The following is a 15110-nucleotide window of genomic DNA, read 5'->3' on the forward strand; positions in this document are numbered from 1 at the left end:
ACGCGGCCACGCCCCTCGCTTCCGGCTCGAATCCGGCAGCACCAGGAGCCGCCGGGCTGTTCTGAGCGTCAGCCGAGGCTGCCCCGCCCTCCAGGACCCGCCCTCTCGTGACGTCATCTCCGGGGCGGTCCGGGCGGGGCCGGAGCCCTGGCGGCTGCTCTGAGCTGTCCTGGCTCTCGGTCGTGCTGCTCCACTGCTGGCCACGTCCCCACACCGACCGCGGGCGCTTCCCCGCCGCCCGAGGGCCGCCGGGCCGCCGCAGGCCTGCCGCGCCCGGGTAAGGGGCCTGCTCTGCCGTCCGGGGAGCTGTTGTCACCGCTGCCTGAACCGGCTTGGGGCTGAGAGAGGGAGGTGGGGGACAGGAGGAGGGGTGTATAGGGGCACGGGAGGCAGAGGAGGGGACCTTCGGGCACGGGAGGCATAGTAGGGGCATGGGGGCCCGGGAGGCAGAGGAGGGGACCTTCGGGCACGGGAAGCAGAGGAGGGGACCTTCGGGCACGGGAGGCAGAGGAGGGGGCATGGGGGCCCAGGAGGCAGAGGAGGGGACCTTCAAGCACGGGAGGCATAGTAGGGGGCATGGGGGCACGGGAGGCAGAGGAGGGCATCTTCGGGCACAGGAGGCAGAGAAGGGGACAAGGGAAAAAATGAATGGGGACACTGCAAGCTGGTGAGGATTGGAGGTGAGAAGTAGGAGGAGAGGAAGGAATAGGAGTCAGTTGGGGACCGAGACTCCCAAGGAGGATGGATGGGAGCCCAAGGAGGCAGGAGAAGGGCTTACGGGGACCCCAAGCCAGAGAAGAGGCTGGGTGAGTTCAGTTTGGGACAGAGGAGGGGAAAGTCGGGACGCTGCCATATGGGTGGGGAGACAAACAGTCTTGCCGGCCAAGGTTGGGCCCCAGGAAGTGTTATGCTCAAAGAGAGTTGGCCCTTTTGGCAAGCCAGGCGTTCTCTACCTGGAAGGGGGTCGTGCATTTCCATCTACCTGCCTGCCTCCCCCATGTGAGTCTGGGCACCTATGTAGTGGGTGCAGTTAGCTGTTAGGAGTCAGCATCCACATAGTTGGCCATAAAACGTAAATTTCTACTTAGACATCTGCCTCGACGATAAACTTTCTTTTCCCCTCCCTGGAGGAAGCATCTCGAAAATTTCAATCCAGATTTTCTCCTTACATGCTAGACTTGCCTGACGGACAGAGGAATGTCAGATTTACCCACACAGCCCGCAAGAAGTAGGCTCTTGCTCAGAGCATTTAGCCTGATACCAAAACTTGCAGAAACCTGGAAGGAAGCAGTGTAATTAAGATGTTATCTAGTGCGCCAGATTCCCATCTGCCACAGAGACACATCCTTTGGACCACAGGACAATGTCTATATGCACAAAACCACAAGCCTGTGTTCCTTGGGTTCTGATACCAAAGTTCAGCCAGGTGACGTGTCAAGACAGGTATCTGTGGTCTGCCCTGTATTTGTTTCCGCAATCCCTGCTCCTTGGTGTGTTTAGTTTCCCCAGCTTGGGGTAGCAGCTGGGGCCACATTGCTGCTGATCAGTAAGTTCCTAGTGTGATGGAATGGGCGGGGGGGGGGGTAACGCCTGAGTTGGGCCCAAGAACCTGTGTAAGCCAGAAAAAGGAATTAGGCAGCTTAGAGTCTATGTCATGTAACTTGCACGCAGCACCCTGTGTATAACAGTTTCATAAAAGTTAAAAATCAAGCCAAGATTGGGAACACGAGAAATCAGAGACAGGAGGTGTTGAGACTTAGCACAACATCAAGGACCAGAGAAGGATCGGGAAGTTGGCACCCCGGGGGCCCATTATGTGGGTGCCTTTCCAAGAGAATGTTGCCTGGCCTGTGGGGGCGCTGCCCCCTGAACAAGAGGAACTCCCAGCATGGCCTGCCCTCCTGTCTTCCACCTGCCTTGCTCTCCTCGAGACTAACTGAGCCCTTCTGGCCCAGAGGTCCCTTGCCTTTTCACCTGCTGTAGTCTGAGACCTTGATAATAACTGGCCAGACCCTTATGGAAGGCTCACTAAAGCCTCTGCAGGGGAAACTATCATTCTAAGTCTATGCAGTGCTTTGTCCGCCCTGAGTCAGCTTAGATTAGCACAGGTCCTCGCGTGGGGATCTTGGCATTTAGAATATGCTGGTGGACAATGGAGGCAGGACCATACCAGAGAGCTGAAGTCATGGCACGAGGACTTGTTCTTGAGTCTGCACAGCGGCCAATTCCTGTGCCTGTTCGAGGGATCACCAGCCCCACGGGCTGAGCGCATAAGCAACGAGGGCCCCCAGCAGAGCTTTCCTGAGAGACTCGCTGCGTTTCCCCAGAGAGCTGCAGGGAGATGCTTCTTGTGCGTGCACCCACCTTGTATGTGTAGCTATCTCTGTGCATGATTGCGCACACACGTGTGTGGCTGCACGCGTACATGCATGGCAGTGTGTGTGCCTCTGTAGCTGTGTGCCCATGAGTGTGAATCCATGCATACGTGTGTGTGCAGGCAGGTATCCGTGATGGGTAGTAGGCCCGTAGTGGTCCTCAGGCATCACCCCCTAGTGATAGCGGCTGCTCTAGGAGGTGATGAGTTTCTTTCATCTCCTGAGTTTACGTTAGATATTCCTCAAAAAGAGAATCATTCATGCCAGCTAATAGCTTCACGTTACAACTGTGCTCCTGGATTCCTGCAAAGTTTGGTGGGCTCCTAGAAAAATGCATCTCCTAGTATGTAAATCATGAAGTTTCTCTAAATTATTAATATCTAAGTGTAAAACTGTATCACATAGGATTCCTCTGCCTTTCTGCCTTAAAAATCAAGACATTTTTTTCTCCATCGGAGCCTCTGAGGGGTGCTTTCCAAGAGTAATCTGTTAAAAAAAAGAAAAAAAGAATTCCCACTGTGGCGTGGTGGGTGGTGGATTAAGAATCCAACTGCAGCAGCTCAGGTCACTGCTGAGGCACAGAGTCGATCCCCAGCCTGGCACAGTGGGTTAAGGATCAGGTGTTGCCACAGCTGTGGTTCAGATTCAGCCCCTGACCTGAGAACTTCCATCTGCCATGGATGCGGCCATAAAAAAAAAAAAAAAAAAAAAAAAAAAAAAGGAGTTCCCTGGTAGCTCAGCAGGTTAAAGATCTGGTGTTGTCACTGCTGCAGCATAGGTTTGATCCCTGGCCTGGGACCTTCTGCATGCTACAGGCACAGCCAAAAATAATAATAATAATAATCCTTTTTAAAAAAGGATGTGAAGTAGAAAGTGAAACCCACAGAAAATTCCTTTGCCAGGGATCCTCTTTGTTCATGTTCTGGTGTGAGTTTTTTCAAACTCCTCGGCAACTATCTATCAATAAAAGCAGCGTCATGTGTGGATGCTGTTGTGTGACCTGCTTCTTTTGACTTCACATGTGCTCTACATCCTCCCATGTCAATAAATAGAAATTTGCATACTTTCCAACACCTGCCATAGAATTTTACATATGGATGAGACCAAATTTGGCAGAACTTTTCTGACTTTTCCCTGTGATACCCATGATGGACTCCATCGTGTGTCTCCATCTTTGGACGTCCGTCCAGTTGGTTCCTTAGAAGAAAATCCCAGCAGTGGAAAGTGGGGCATCAAACGTTTTGACCCGGAAACGTTTAATGCATTTTGTCATTTCCCGGTATCATGACCAAGGCAATGCGGGGATGTGGGTCCCTCCCTCCAGTCTTACTAGAGCTGTTCCCCTTTCTCTGGCCGCACCCGCGGCACATGGAAGTTCCCACGCTTGGGGTCGAATAGCTGCAGCTGTTGGCCTGCACCACAGCCACAGCAACGCCAGCTTCGAGCCACGTCTCCAGCCTACATTGTGGGAACACCGGATCCTGAACCCACTGAGTGGGGCCAGGGATCGAACCCACATCCTCACAGAAACTATATCCGGTTCTTTCCCCGCTGATCCACAACAGGCACTGCCCCTCCTTCCGGTCCTACTGGGTCCCCCCTCCCCCTCCCCCACTGCCACCAGGCTTTTCTTACAGAGTGTTTACTCTTTTTCAAACCCCAGATGCAGCTGTCACCAGAGTGGAGCATCCGCCTGGGTCCCACGTGTGCCACAGAGTGTGCCATGGCCTGGAAGTGCCCCTCAGAGCCACTCTCGCCTCCTGCAAAGCGCAGCCTGCCCTGGCGAGCACACGGTGCCAGGCCCACAGCTCTCCAAGGAAGATGGTCCAGCCTGGGGGCACCCTGATCACCTGCTACTTGTGAGTGTCCACAGCCTGCCAGTGGGGCCACTAATCAGTGACTGGGTCTGTGAGCCCCGAGCGGGCCCCCAGGGGATTTGCGGGGGCCCCTAGGGTGGGCAAAGGAAGGGCAGTGAAGGTCAGAGGGCCGAGCCCCGCAGAGACCAGGAGAGCCCGGTCTGCGGCAGTCGGAGCTTCTGCCTTCCTGGGTGGCCCGGGAGGGTGCCCCACGGGAAGGATGGGCACCGCGTGGTCTCCTGTGCCCTGCAGGTCATGGGACCATGGGAGCCCCTTGCCCAGGCGGGGGCGCTGCTCCTCACTGATGCAGGGGGGAAGGGGGCACCACTTGGCAGAAGGGGCCCCAGGAGGAGACAGGCTAGTGGCTGTCCCGGGCCCAGAAATGGGACTGTTCTTGCCTGTTCCAGGGTGGGGGGCTGGACGGGAAGGAGGAAGTCCATTCAGCCCCTTGAATCAGTTCCTCCTGCTTTCGTGGGGCATCAGCCCCAACGTTTACTAAAGCGCCAGAGCAAGGGTGGCAGACCATGGCCTGGGGGCCAAGTCCTACCTGCCACCTATTTTTGTCAATAAAGTTTCGTGGGGACACAGCCACAGCCGCCCTGTACCTGTGGTCACAGCTGCTTTTCAGGCTTGTGTAGCAAAGACAGAGACCATGGGGCCCAGAAAATCGAAAATACTTGCTATCTAGCTCTCTCTCTTTTTTTTAACAGCTGCACCTGCGGCATGTGGAAGTTCCCAGGCTAGGGGTCGAATCAGAGCTGCAGCTGCCAGCCTCCACCACAGCCACAGCCACGCCAAATCCTTAACTCACTGAGTGAGGCCAGGAATCAAACCCACATCTTCATGGATGCTAGTAGGTTCTTAACCCACCGAGCCACAAGGGGAACTCCTATCTAGCTCTTTACGGAGAAAAGTTTGCTGATCCTGCTCTTGAGATTTGTCGTGAGGGGGCAGCGGAAGCACCGGGCTGCATTTGGAAAGCCCATCACGTCACCCCCCGCCCCCAGCGGACCCCAGATCCAGGGCTCAGACTTGGGGAGCACGTGGGGGCTCAGTGGTGGTGGCATTTTAAATGCATTCAGTACACGTGACTGGCCAGAGAGCCGCTTAAATGCGTTTATTTACGGAGCGCGCAGCTGCATCTGCTTCAGCTGGGGGAGAGGGAGCTCTTTGTGCGGAGCCCTCCCCTCATGGGTCCCTCCCACTCCTGACATTGCGCTGTTTCTTCTCTTCCCCCCCCCGCCCCCCCACTTGCTTCTGTCAGAACAAAGAACGCCTTTTGCCCAGATGCAAATCTGTGGTTTGTCGTCCCGTCCCGAGGGACCTTTTTAAACCTGGAAGACACCACGGGCCCTTAGGGACTGTCTTGGCGGGAAAGGGCACCGCAAGGCCAAACTAAAGTTAGTGACTCCGGAGGGAGGTCGGGGAGTGGGCCAGCCTGCCCGCAGAGTGTGGGCTCCAAGGGGTTTTTCCAGTCCTGGGGCCACTTTGCCACAGTCCCTGCTGCCCACAGGAGGCAGAAAGCCACCCCTGGAGGTCCCCTTATGCTACACGGGAACTGCTTTGGGGGGCTCCCAGCAGGGCCGGAAGTGCTCCTTGTTGAGTGGGGGGGGGGGGGGGGCAGCCGAGGCTAAGCCAGGCCCTGGGCTGGAACGGCAGCTGTTTCATGTGTCCGGTGGGGGGTGTGCACGGGGAGAGGCCGGGGGATCAGCCATGTGGAAGGGCTCCGAAGTTCTCCCCGGAGAGCAGGGGCTTTAAGCAGGGGAGGTGGGTCAGCTTTATGGCTTACAAAGGTCTTCCTGGCAGCTGTGGCATGGCAGATGGGGCAGGACCAGGACGGGGACGCTTGAAGGGGACCCTCGGGGCTGCGGGGGCACGGGCGAGCCAGCCTGGTCGCGGGGCCTGCAGAGCAGCAGTTAGCATCGGCCTCGTCTCATTCAGAGTGACTTGAACGCCCCCTTAGTTCTAAGGGCGGGGCCAACAACCGCCCCGAGTGTCTTCAGGCAGGACTGACTTTGGAGACACCTTGGGGAGCCCCAGGCGGCCCCCAGGCTCCCAGCACGCCTGTGTGCCCGTGTCGAGTGTTAGTCGCGGGACTAACCGTGACTGCTCAAGCTGGGCCCCTGTCCAGGGAGGGCTCGGGCCTTGAGGGCGGCCACGGGGCACGGAGTGGTGGCCCGCCCCAGTTTCAGCCCCGGGCTCCCCGGCTCCCCCTCCCTCTTGCCCCGCCAGGTGGACCCCATCCGTCTTTCAGATCGGGGCTCAGGTGTTACTTACCCCGGAAACGTAGCCTTCGCCGCCTGCCCAGGTGCGTCTCCCCCCTGTCTCCCCACCCTGAGTCATGCCCCTGCTTTATGCTTGCACCAGCTTGCAGTGACCTCTTTTCTATGTCTCGCCCTGGATGCAGGCTCCCTAGAGGAGGGAGCTGTGTGACTTTATTCTGTATTTATTTTTTTGTCCTTGGTGCACTCCCTGGCACAAGAGCAGGTACTCGGGGGATACTGGATGAATGGATGGGTGGCCGGCTTGGCTGAGCGATGGGTGAATGGGTGACGGTTGGGTGGAAGGATGATGGGGTGGCTGATGGCTGGCCGGATAGGTGGCCTCTCTCCGTGTGACCAGTCATCACAGGGAAGTCACTGGGCCTGCTTTGGGTCCTGCAGGCCCCTGGAGACGTCGAAGACGACGTGGATGAGCTCAGTGATTGGAAGGCCGTGGCGCTGCAGACGTAGCCACGTCTGGGCCCTCTCCCTGCTGCTCTTTCAAATTCTGAACTCTGGGACCGCACAGCGAGACACAGTCAAAACTGGGTCAAGAAGTGCTTGAGACCCGTCGAAGCAGGCACTGGGCGGGTCACTGGACACCTGGCTGAGATGCTCTGCTCCTCCTGGGCGCCAGGCCACGGTGCAAACACTTGGCTCGGTTGGCACCCTGGGCCCTGCCGGAGCCCTCCGCAACCAGGGCAGTGCCCTGGACGAGGCCGCGTGCGACTGACCCAACGCCCTCCCTCTTGACCACAGATCTCCCGGCCACCCAGCAGGGAACCGTTAGCAGCCTGAGGAGCGGCCGGCTGGGAGCCTCGGGGACCGCTCAGCCTTGCTCCCCGCACGCCCACAAGATGTGGGCAGCCCTCGTGCTCGTGTGGATCTCCTCCTGGTCCTTATGTGAAAGCCAGGCGGCTCCCCAGCACCCACGTAAGTGAAAAAGCTGCGCGACTGCTGGGCAGGCCTGCCAGAGCCTCTGGATACCCGGCTGGGAGGGCCCGGTGGAGGGAGGGGCAGGCTCCTCCAGGGTCCGGGTGGGACCCAGCCTCTGAGCCCCGAGGGCGTTACCTGCCCGCCCCCGTGACGTTTCACTTCTGCCACCAAGCGGATCTTTACGGGGCAGTTTGTGCTTTCACACATCACATATTTTAGTGGTGCTTCTACTCTCTGCCAGGCACTGCACCGCCAGGGACACAGCTGTGACTCCTTTCAGAAAGCCAAGAATCCCAGGGAGTTCCCGTCGTGGCGCAGTGGTTAGCGAAACTGACTAGGAACCATGAGGTTGCGGGTTCGGTCCCTGCCCTTGCTCAGTGGGTTAAAGGATCCGGCGTTGCCGTGAGCGGTGGTGTAGGTTGCAGACGCAACTCGGATCCTGTGTTGCTGTGGCTGTGGTGTAGGCCGGTGGCTACAGCTCTGATTCGACCCCTAGCCTGGGAGCCTCCATGTGCCGCGGGAGCAGCCCAAGAAATGGCAAAAAGACAAAAAAAAAACCCAAACAAACAATTCCTGTACAGCATGAATATCTGGCCAACAGCTCATCTGCTTTGTAGACCTGGGCGTGTGTTTGGTGGGGTTTGTTTGTTTGTATGTGGAAGTTCCCAGGCCAGGGATCGAACCCGCACCACAGAAGCAATTTGAGCCACTGCAGTGACACCACCAGATCCTTAGAGACCCTTAACCCTTAACCTGCCTCGCCGCAGGAGAACTCCTGATGGTTTTTTTTTTTTTTTTAATGGTGAATCACACCTGTAATGTGAGACTTTGATATTTTGGGAATTGGATCAAAGAGTCGAGCTCTGAAGCCTTCAGTGGGCTGGGGGTTCAGAGCGAGCAAGGGAGTGTTGAAATCAAAGAGCCGAGCGCCTCTGATGGGCTGCGGGCCAGCGGTGTGCAGTGAGATGAGAGGGAAGCGTGTCGCCTTTCTTCTCCCGGGGCTGGGAAGACGGGCACCGTTCGGCCACCCGGGCCAGCCCCACGGCTGGAATTGAAGGTGATCTCTGACCAATCCACCTGCACAGGATTGAAAGTGACGTATCTTATTCTCCCTCTTCCGACTCTAAGGGTACTCAGTCCTCAACGAGACGGATGATTCAGAGAAAAACTCATCCGCCGAAACAGTTACACGAGCCTTTACTAACACACCTGCAAGGATGACCTCGGCAGCACCTTCTCCCATCGCGTTGACCAAAGGGACTTGGGCAGGCAGCTCCACCTCTCCTGCGGTCCCCGCAGGGACCACACACAGGACAGACATGGGCGCTTCAGTGACAGCAGAAGGGACCCCTGACAGAGCTGCCTCCAGGGCGCTCACTCTGTCCTCCCCAGTGTCTGCCTGGCAGACCCCGTCCCCCAGCACTGCCCGCAGCCCACCCCACACCCCGGCGCCTGATGGCAGCACGTGGTCAAGGCCAGTGACGCCAACGATGCCCATGCCACCCACGCCGGCCACGGGTGCTCAGACCAGTGCTGTGACCCCAGCAAGTGCCAGCAGCCCCACAGATACACACAGTCCTCCCACGCACACCCCCAGTCACTCCACAGCCAGCCCCGTGACCCCGAGTTCCCAAGCACTTAATGTGTCCACACGAGGCCCCACCATCCAGACGCCGCTGGCCCAGACTGTGGCTGACACGGCAAGTGGGCCCACACCCACCCTCTCGAACACAACCTCAGAGCCCACCACACCCTCCTTGGCTTCTGTGCCCACGACAGTGGGGACCACAACCAAGACATCCGAGCCAGCTGCCAGCACAGCACCTGCATCTCACACCAGCCTGGTCCCCAAAGTGGAGTCCCCAGCCCTCACGACGCGGCCAGGCCCTCCCGCGTCCACGCCAGGGGCCACGGGCCCAGGCACAACTCAGGCACCAGAGCAGCCCGAACCTGAACCCATGCCTGGCACGGCTTCCACGGGGCCGCCCCCTGGGAGCTCAGGGGGTTCCAAGGCGCCAGCCACAGACCCGTGCCAGCTCAGCACCCAGGGCCGATACCTGGTGGTCTCCAGCGAGCCCCTGGCCCTGGCGTCCGTGAACAGAAGTTTCCTCCTGGCGGTGCTCTTGCTGGGGGTCACCCTCTTCGTCCTTGTCCTGGCTCTGTTTGCCCTGCAGGCCTACGAGAGCTACAAGAAGAAGGACTACACGCAGGTGGACTATCTCATCAACGGCATGTACGCCGACGCCGAGATGTGAGGCCCGGCCCGCCTCCCTCCGCCTGCCCGAGCCCCAATCAAGTGCTTCCAGACTCTCGGTACTGCTTAGGAGACATGCCCGATGCCTCAGCACATTTAACTGCTGTCAGATGAATTCCGCCATCACTAAAGAGTTGCTGCTTTTTTCATATTTATTTTTGTACCGATCATGTTGGCCAGCAGGCCGCGATTCGGCCGCGGGGCGGGGCAGGCACCCTGGGGTGGGTTCTGACCTGGATTAAAGCAATGACCCTTTCGGCTCAGGCCCTGTCTCCCCATTTGTGTGGGTTGCATCCCGCACCCCCCCCCATCACCTCCGGGGGAGCCTTTTCAAGATGCAGCAAGTGACAGGTGTGCTTTCGTAAACGTGTCATATGATGGGAGGCCTTGGAGGGCTGCCACATCCGTGCCACTCTCCTGGGCTTTGCTCTTGGCCCCGGGCCTGCCAACCCTGGGCGGGAGGAGTTCTGGCCTTTGAGGGTCTCTGGTACCACAGGATGGAGCCCCGATCTCTTTCTTCTGGACTGCTAGGTGGTGCACGCTCGGAGCCTGGTTCGGGCATGAGGGAGCCCTGTGCAGGGTGCAGACCACACGGGAGCTGCCAGGTCGGCCTGGACCTGCGCAGACCAGGCTCTCAGAGACTCTGCACAGCTCACCTTGTGCCTTTGAAATCCCACAGGCCCCTGCAGTGGGACGGTCACCTTGCCCCAGGTCACCCCACACCCAAGGGAGCCCCAGGCCTGAGTGAGCCCTGGGCCCTCCCCTCAGCAGGACAACGGCCCCGAGTTCCAGGCCCTACATGCCCAGCAGCCCTCAGAGCCAAGACTAAGTCCTGGTCGTGTGCCAGACACTGCTCTGGTGTCATTCATTCGGCCCCCACCCCCACCCCAGGAGACAGACCAGTGCTGTGCCCCCACTTTACAGGTGAGGCCACTGAGGCCCAGAGTCGGGGTTAAACTGGAGCCTGGCTCATGCTTTCTCTCTCTCTCTCCCTCCCTCCTCCTTCCTTCCCAGACTTCTGAGCATAATTGCATTGATGGTACTGGGAAACTATTTTTATTCTTTTGTGGGATTTTTCTTGGCCATGCCCAGAAAGTTCCGTGGTCAGGGATTGAACCCGTGCTACAGCAGTGACAGTGAGCCACAGCAGGAACCATGCCGGATCCTTAACCCACTGAGCCACCAGGGAACTGCCCAGCTCTCTCTTTTAACTACTTTGTTTTACCGCTACTAATAAATAATCTGCCCAGGATTATTAATAATACTAAAGAGCCATCCTAAATAGTAATTAATACTTCATAACAGTCCTAGCTAATAATTAACCATCTGCCCAGGCTTTGGCTTTCCGTTCTCTCCGCCCACCCGCCCAGGGCCGCACGCGAGGCCGTGTCCCCAGCCGGGCCTGAAGCTGTGAACTGCGGGGCCTGGAGCCAGTTGGCGTGTTGTGGCCTCGGCCTCCTCACCTGCGAGACGGGAGACGGGCGCCTGTGCCGTGGGCTGGGGGCGTGCTGCCTGGCGAGGTTCGGGGAGACCCTTCCGTCCGGACTCTGGCCTCCCCATCACGGAGCCCCTGAGCCAGGCCTGCACGTCCAGCATGTGGTTTAAACCCTGCCTCCTCCCCGAAGGGCTTCGAAGGGCCCCAAGGAAAAGGCAAAGACAGTGGCCTCCCGAACCGAACGAGGCAACGCGAGCCGAGGGTGGAGGGATGTACGGGGCTGGGAGGAGAGGGGAGAGTGGGTCTCGCCGGTCTTTAGCTCCCCGGGCCCCCCAGCCCACCTTTTCTCCATCTTTTTTGGACCCTTTTCCTGCCCAGGAGCCATGCTGTGCATCCTGACAGCTGGGCGGCAACCAGCCTGTGCCCTGTGTTTCTCAGAGTGGACCCGTCACTCCCCTGAGCCCATCCACTGTGTGGTCACAGGTGCTGGCGCAGCCAGGGAAGGTGCCACCCTCACGGATCTGACCTCCAGGCCACCCTGCAGCTCTGCCCTTGAGTCTGAGAAGCCACCTGCTGTCTGGACCAGGCAGCTCTCCACGTCAGGACAGAGAATCGGGGCTTCAGAGGATGCCCTAGCGAGAGGCAGGCCACCGCTCCATGCCCTGCTGGCATCACCCCTGCGGCCTGGGCAGTACTGGCCCGTCCAGGGCTGGCTCCACACCCTGGCTGGTTGAGTCTCCCTCGACAGAGACAGAGCTCCAGGCCCCCAGAAGCCACAGCAAGGGTGCCTTGCTCCTTCCCGGGATGGAGGCCAAGGGGAAACTCACAGCCTTAGCTTGTGACCAGGGGCCTCTGCCTGGTAGCCCTCCCTCCAGGGAGTGGGGGTGTGGCGTGCCGCGGGGCCTGCCTGTCCCCTGTCCCAGCCAGGACGGCACGTCCTTCTGCCTGTGGAGACGTGGTTGTGCTCCTCACCCCGCCTTCCCGGGTCCTGTTCCCAACCACCCACCATCATTTTGGCCCCGTGGTGGGGCCAGATTCATAACATGCCAGGCCACGCTCAGCACCAGCCCCAGGAATGCGCTTGGCCCTCAGGCCAAGCCAATGGCGTGGCTGAGCTCGAAGGTTCTACCTGAACTAGAAGCCTGTGCTGCGTGCTTGAGTCCTGCTGGCCATCCTAACTCAGTCGTGGGCCTCTCCCGGGCCGAGTCCTTCCCGCTGCCCTGCCTGGGGCCCTCACAATGCCAACCTGACCACCCTCTCCCTGCCGACGGCCCTTCCCAGGACAAAGACCAAGCTGCTCCTCCGGGCGCTCCAGGCCAGGGCACACCTCCCAGTGGGTCCTGGCCCAGCAGAGCCTGAGGGGAGCTCACGGGAGACGGAGACCACGGAGGCCCCCTCCACAGAGGCCTGAGCAAACCGGGAGGGGCGGCGTGTCTGAGTCCCAGCCTGCGCCCTGCCTTGGAGGCCACCAGACGGGGTGGTGTGCAGGCAGGAAAGTCCCCTTCGGCCTCAGCTCCTCAGGCCAGTTCAGTGCTTGCTGTTTGCCAATCAACTGGGGACTCAGACTTGAAGCTGCCCGGCGCCCCCCCGCCCCCCCGCACTCCCCCAGGGCAGCTGCAGTGCCGTGGCTGACAGTGAGAAGCAACCAGGAGGGTAAGAGGGCACATACGAGTCCCCTGACCCACCCCGGGTGCTCAGGGCCAGCTGCCTGGCATGGGGGACTCAGAGCTAGGGGCAGGGACTGTGGTTGGCTCAGTGCCCGGAGCCACACCGGCGGGAGGAGTAGGTCCCTATTTGATGTATAAGAGTCCGAGAGGAAGGTGCTAGAAGCCCAAGGTGAACCAAGAGCCGGATTCAGAGCTTGGCCCTCAAACGGGCTTTCTGCCTTTCACGGTGAGGAAACCGAGGCATGAGAAGACCCAGCTGCCCGCCCAAGGTCACTTTCCAAGCAAGTGGCAGGACAGGATTCACTCCTGGTCAGTTGTCGGCAAATGAGGGCCGCCCTGCAGAGGCCGGCGGGTTCCTCTCGAAACGGAGCCGCATCCTCAGGCCAGCGAAGTCCGAGGGCTCCCCCTGGTGGCTGAGGCTGCACCCTTCATCCCGGGTGCTGACCCTGGCCAGAGACACAGGCTGGTCCCCTTCATCCACCGTGCCCGCCCAAGCCCTGGCTTTGCCCAGGGTTGGGGAGCCCCTCCAGCCCAGCTCCCCTGGCACCAGGACGCCTTCCTGGTCACCCCACAATGGAAGAGCTCGCCCTCTCAGTGCTCCCAGATCAGGTCTCTCCTATCGCGGGCTGCATGTTCTCTGCGGAATCCTGTCATTTGTGTCTGCACCTGTCTCACCGCCAGAGGGAGCCTGCAGTAAACTCACATTCAGGCCCCTGAACTTCTGTCCCAGAACCCCGCCAGCTGGGTCGCTTGGGGCGTGCTCTCACACTCAGCCACGATTTTTATACCTACAACTTTGCTTAAAAAACAAAATAGGAGTTCCCGTCATGGCGCAGTGGTTAACGAATCCGACTAGGAACCATGAGGTTGCGGGTTCGGTCCCTGCCCTTGCTTAGTGGGTTAACGATCCGGTGTTGCCGTGAGCTGTGGTGTAGGTTGCAGACGTGGCTCAGATCCTGTGTTGCTGTGGCTCTGGCGTAGGCCAGTGGCTACAGCTCCGATTCGACCCCTAGCCCAGGAACCTCCATATGCCGTGGGAGCGGCCCAAAGAAATAGAAAAAAGACCAAAAAATAAATAAAAAATAAAATAAAATTCCTATAAAAAAAAAAAAAACCCACAAAATAATGCTGGAGTTCCCGTCGTGGCACAGTGGTTAATGAATCCAACTAGGAACCATGAGGTTGCAGGTTCGGTCCCTGGCCTTGCTCAGTGGGTTAAGGATCCAGTGTTGCCATGAGCTGTGGTGTAGGTCACAGATGCGGCTCAGATCCCGCGTTGCTGTGGTTCTGGCGCAGGCCGGCGGCTACAGCTCCAATTCAACCCCTAGCCTGGGAACCTCCATGTGCGGTGGGAGCGGCCCAAGAAATGGCAAAAAGACAAAAAAAATAATAATAATAATGCTATTTGCAGTGACATGGATGGACCTAGAGATTATTACACTAACTGAAGTCAAAGACAAACATCATGTGATATCACATATGTGGAATCTAATAAAAAATTATTTAGAAGTTCCTGTTGTGGCGCAGTGGGAATGAATCCAGCTAGGAACCATGAGGTTGTGGGTTTGCTCCCTGGCCTTGCTCAGTGGGTTAAGGATGTGATGTTGCTGAGAGCTGTGGTGTAGGTTGCAGACGCAGCTCTGTGGCTCTTGTGTGGGCCGGAGGCTACAACTCCAATTAGACCCCTAGCCTGGGAACCTCCATATGCTGTGGGTGCGGCCCTAAAAAGACAAAAATAAAATAAAATAAAATAAAAACTGGCTATTTTATTTTTAAGGGTCAACAATACATCCACATTGTTGACCTTCATTATTTGTGGATTCTGTATCCGCAAATTCACCTTTAGCTAAAATTTATTTGTAACTCTAAAATCAACACTCTGGGTGCTTTTGTGGTCATTTGTGGACATGCACATGTGCAGAGGGGTGAAAGTGTGGTCACCAGGGGCCACGGCCCCAGCTGAAGTCAAACTGGGTGATAGCCCACCTTGTTCCCCTGCTCATACTCTAAATAAACGTCCTTTTCACAGTCTATTTCGTGCCACGTTTTCACATTTCTGTGCTTTTTGGTGGTGATTTTGCTGTTTTTAACAGCCCCTAAGCATAGTGAAGTGCTGCATGGGGTTTCTAAGCGCAAGAAGAGTGCGCTGTGCCTCGTGGAGGAACCACGTGTGGTAGACGAGCCACCTTCAGGCGTGAGCTGTGGTGCTGCTGACCGTGGGTTCAGTGTCAATGTATATACACAATGGAATACTACTCAGCCACAAAAAAAGAAGGAAATGATGCACACGGATGCAACTAGAGATTCTCTTACTAAGTGAATAAGT

At 58.0% G+C, this 15110-nt stretch overlaps 1 protein-coding gene across 4 annotated transcripts; it reads left to right on the top strand.

Annotated features, from left to right (window-relative positions):
* Positions 1-131: 131 nt before the first annotated feature.
* Positions 132-9945, top strand: C2H11orf24 (chromosome 2 C11orf24 homolog). 4 transcript variants are annotated; one of them, XM_013994015.3, is made up of 5 exons: positions 132-277; positions 4039-4234; positions 6464-6539; positions 6895-7425; positions 8557-9945. In XM_013994015.3, the coding sequence occupies exons 4-5, from the start codon at positions 7350-7352 to the stop codon at positions 9681-9683; spliced, it is 1203 nt and encodes a 400-aa protein (XP_013849469.2). In that variant the 5' UTR covers positions 132-277; positions 4039-4234; positions 6464-6539; positions 6895-7349; the 3' UTR covers positions 9684-9945. The 4 variants fall into 4 exon arrangements, with proteins under 4 accessions (XP_013849469.2, XP_084866710.1, XP_084866709.1 ...); XM_085010584.1 differs by having other exon boundaries at positions 7252-7425; XM_085010583.1 differs by lacking the exon at positions 6464-6539.
* The last annotated feature ends 5165 nt before the right edge of the window (positions 9946-15110 follow it).

This window comes from Sus scrofa, chromosome 2 (genome assembly GCF_054392235.1).
Source record: "Sus scrofa isolate SSC_HxYL_T2T_F1_AM1 chromosome 2, Sscrofa_HxYL_maternal_Yorkshire_Landrace_v2.0, whole genome shotgun sequence".
Classification (NCBI taxonomy): Eukaryota; Metazoa; Chordata; class Mammalia; order Artiodactyla; family Suidae; genus Sus; species Sus scrofa.